The sequence below is a fragment of the Mus pahari genome, chromosome 14, assembly GCF_900095145.1.
Source record: "Mus pahari chromosome 14, PAHARI_EIJ_v1.1, whole genome shotgun sequence".
NCBI classification, from domain to species: domain Eukaryota; kingdom Metazoa; phylum Chordata; class Mammalia; order Rodentia; family Muridae; genus Mus; species Mus pahari.
The window spans coordinates 41678308-41681415 of record NC_034603.1 but is presented as its reverse complement, the minus strand read 5'-3'; the positions used below and the strand labels follow the sequence as shown (position 1 = coordinate 41681415).

The following is a 3108-nucleotide window of genomic DNA, read 5'->3' as shown; positions in this document are numbered from 1 at the left end:
TGCAGGTCCCAGGGTAGGGTGTCCCAGCTGAACTGAGGAGTCCAAGAGCCTCAGCTCTGCTTCACATCTTTGCTTCAGTTTTTTCCTTTTTGTCTTATTCCAATGACAGAATAACATCGGGCAGCAAGTCTTATAAGAAATTTATTGAAAGGGACAAATCTGAGGTTGGCTGTTTCTGCTCCTGGAAGAAGACAGCATGGATTTTGACAAGTAGGCAGGGGTTATACAGAATTTCTTATAGGGTGGAGCTTTTCAAGGCAGAGATTTCCAGTTTGAGGATTAGTGAGATTTCAAGTTCTGAGCTTGGGGAGCTCAGGAATTGGTGGATTTTTCTATTCAGGGATTGATGAGTTTTCCTGTTCAGGCTTCCACTAAAATTTGCCCAATCTGGGAAGGGTCCTACTGGGGCGTGCTGGAGATGGGCTTTGTGGCATTTACAGAGGCTGTCAATGCTGTTATGACAATTAGGGAGGTCAGGAGAATGTGCCTAGCTGCTGGAGACCCTCAGACAGAAGCCTGGTCACTGTCTTGCCTTGATGATTTACAAAGTACAAAGTTACAAAGTATACGAAGTTTTCAAAGGGAGTCCACAGGAGGGAGTGTAACTTTTTCCTAGCACTTGAGTTGGTGTGACTAGCCAATTTCTTCTTCTAATTGCTTTTATATGTGGAAGAAAGTAAACAGGTATAAAGTTTTTAAATCCAAAGTTCCAAAAGTGCAAATGAGCAGAAGAGCAGCATCCTTAAAAATCTGAACTTTCTATAATACTCTAGCTCTTGCGTCATTACAGGAGAAAAAAATAACAGGCCATGGATATGCTAATTCACAGTAAAATACAAAACACAGCCTGGTAGTGACAGTGTTATAAAAACTGATTTAAGGCCAGGGCATCTCATAAACAATAACAAAGACATGGGGGGAATACTTAGATATAAAATTGTGGAATAGTTTGAGGAGTATTAACAATTTTTTGAAAGACTGACAGAATTCAGCACTAAAACTAAGTGGCCTTGGGTCTTTTTTCCTTGGGAGCTTTTTATTGCCTGTTTCTGTTTTTAAGGAGTTATTGGACTGTTTAGTTTACCTAATCTTGATTTAATTTTGATATGTGGTATTTGTCTAGAAAATAATTCATTTCTTCTAGTCTTTCTGGTTTTGTTGAGTATAGACTTTTGCAGTAAGATGGGATGTTTTGTATTTCCTCATTGTTGTTATGTCTTCCTTTCCGTTTATGATTTTATTAATTTGGATATTGTCTCTGCCCTTTAGTTAGTCTGGATAAGGGTTTACCTATCTTGTTGATTTTTTCAAAGAACCAACTCTTGTATTTGTTAATTCTTTGTATTTTTCTCTTTGTTTCTAATTGGTAGAATTTAGTGCTATTTCCTGCTGTTTACTCCTCTTGGTTATGTTTGCTTCTTTCAAGTATGCCATTACATTGCTAGTATGGGATCTCTCCAACGTCTTTATGAAGTCACCTTCTCAGATGAGAAGGAGAGGGGAAATGGAGTAAAGAACTCTGCAAGGGGGCAATGGGAAGGAGGGCAACATTTGGAATGTAATAATAAATGTAAATAAATAAAACAATAAACAATAAAAGTAAAGCTGATATTATAGACAAAGAATCCTGATAAAAATGTCAAAATCTGAGGACAGATTTTAATGATGTATAGAATGTATATGTCATTTAGAAATGACATATAAACTATAGTTTAAGAATTTTTGTGCAGTAGTTTTCTAGTATCAAAATGGCATGAAGGCAGAGTAGGGTCCATAGTTAAAAAAAAATCACATTTTATATATTGAATAATTACTAGAATGCATCTTTTAAAAAGTAGCCTACTTTTAAAAAGTAAAGATCAGAATTGCTAATGTTAATATCAGTAAATTTACATGATAATGTTATAAAGACATCTGAAAGATGATTATCATAGTCAGATTATAGTTTTCTTTTGAAATAATCTTTTTAGGGATCCCTTCATATCTCTGTTCCTCAGACTGTAGATGAAGGGGTTCAGCATGGGAGTCACCACTGTGTACATCATGGACATGACAGTCTCTTTCAGAGTGGAGTTATTAGCAGATGGACATAAGTAGAGGCCAATAATTGTCCCATAGAACAGTGACACCACAGACAGGTGAGAACCACAAGTGGAGAAGACCTTGTGGATGCCTCGAGTTGAAGGAACCTTGAGGATAGAGGAGATGATGCGTGCATAAGACACTATGATGAGTAGAAATGGGAGTATGACAACAAGCCCTCCTATGATCAATACCATCAACTCATTAATGTGAATATCAGAGCAGGCCAGCTTCAGGAGAGCAGACAGATCACAGAAAAAATGGGGGATGACATTGTTTTCACAGAAAGACAACCTAGTTAAGAGCAAAGTGTGCAGCATGGCATGGGACATTGTCAGCACCCAGGACAGCAGCACCAGACTCACACAGAGCCTGGGGCTCATGATGCTCATGTAATGAAGGGGGAAGCAGATGGCCACGTAGCGGTCATAGGCCATGGCCACAAGAAGGAAGCTCTCAAGGTCTGCAAAAAAAAGAAAAAAGTACATTTGTGCCAGGCAGCTTCCATAAGGGATAGATGGAATTCGGCTCTGCATGTTCAACAGCAATTTGGGCATTGTGACAGAGGAAAAGCAAAGATCAGAGAAGGACAAGTTGCTGAGAAAGAAGTACATGGGTGTATGGAGATGGGTGTCCAGTTGAATGACAACGATGATGATGAAGTTCCCCAGGACAGTGGTGAGGTACATGGCCAGGAACAGGGCATAGAACAGGTGCTGGTGCTCTGGGGGAATGGGCAGGCCCAGGAGGAGGAACTCAGAGATGATAGTCTGGTTGTTTCCAGGCATGTTCTTTCTGTAATATCTGTGAGGAAAGTAGTGAGATACCTCACAAGTTTACATAAAATGAACATATTTGAAAAAGTTTTTATAATTATCTCATAATCTTCATATTATCTCTATATTCTAAGTAGCTAGAGTTTCTATTGAGATAAATAATTTAATTCTTTGATTTTTTTAATTCATGCTTCAGTATTTCATCCTTTAAATCCTACTCCAAGGTATAAAATTTGTTTCTTCAATTTGT

General features: G+C 38.3%; 1 protein-coding gene across 1 annotated transcript; it reads right to left on the bottom strand.

Moving 5' to 3' along the window:
- Positions 1–1934: 1934 nt before the first annotated feature.
- On the bottom strand, positions 1935–2870 carry LOC110331431 (olfactory receptor 1468-like). The gene has a single exon (XM_021212014.1). It carries the CDS (start codon positions 2868–2870, stop codon positions 1935–1937), a length of 936 nt encoding a protein of 311 aa, XP_021067673.1.
- Positions 2871–3108: the final 238 nt, after the last annotated feature.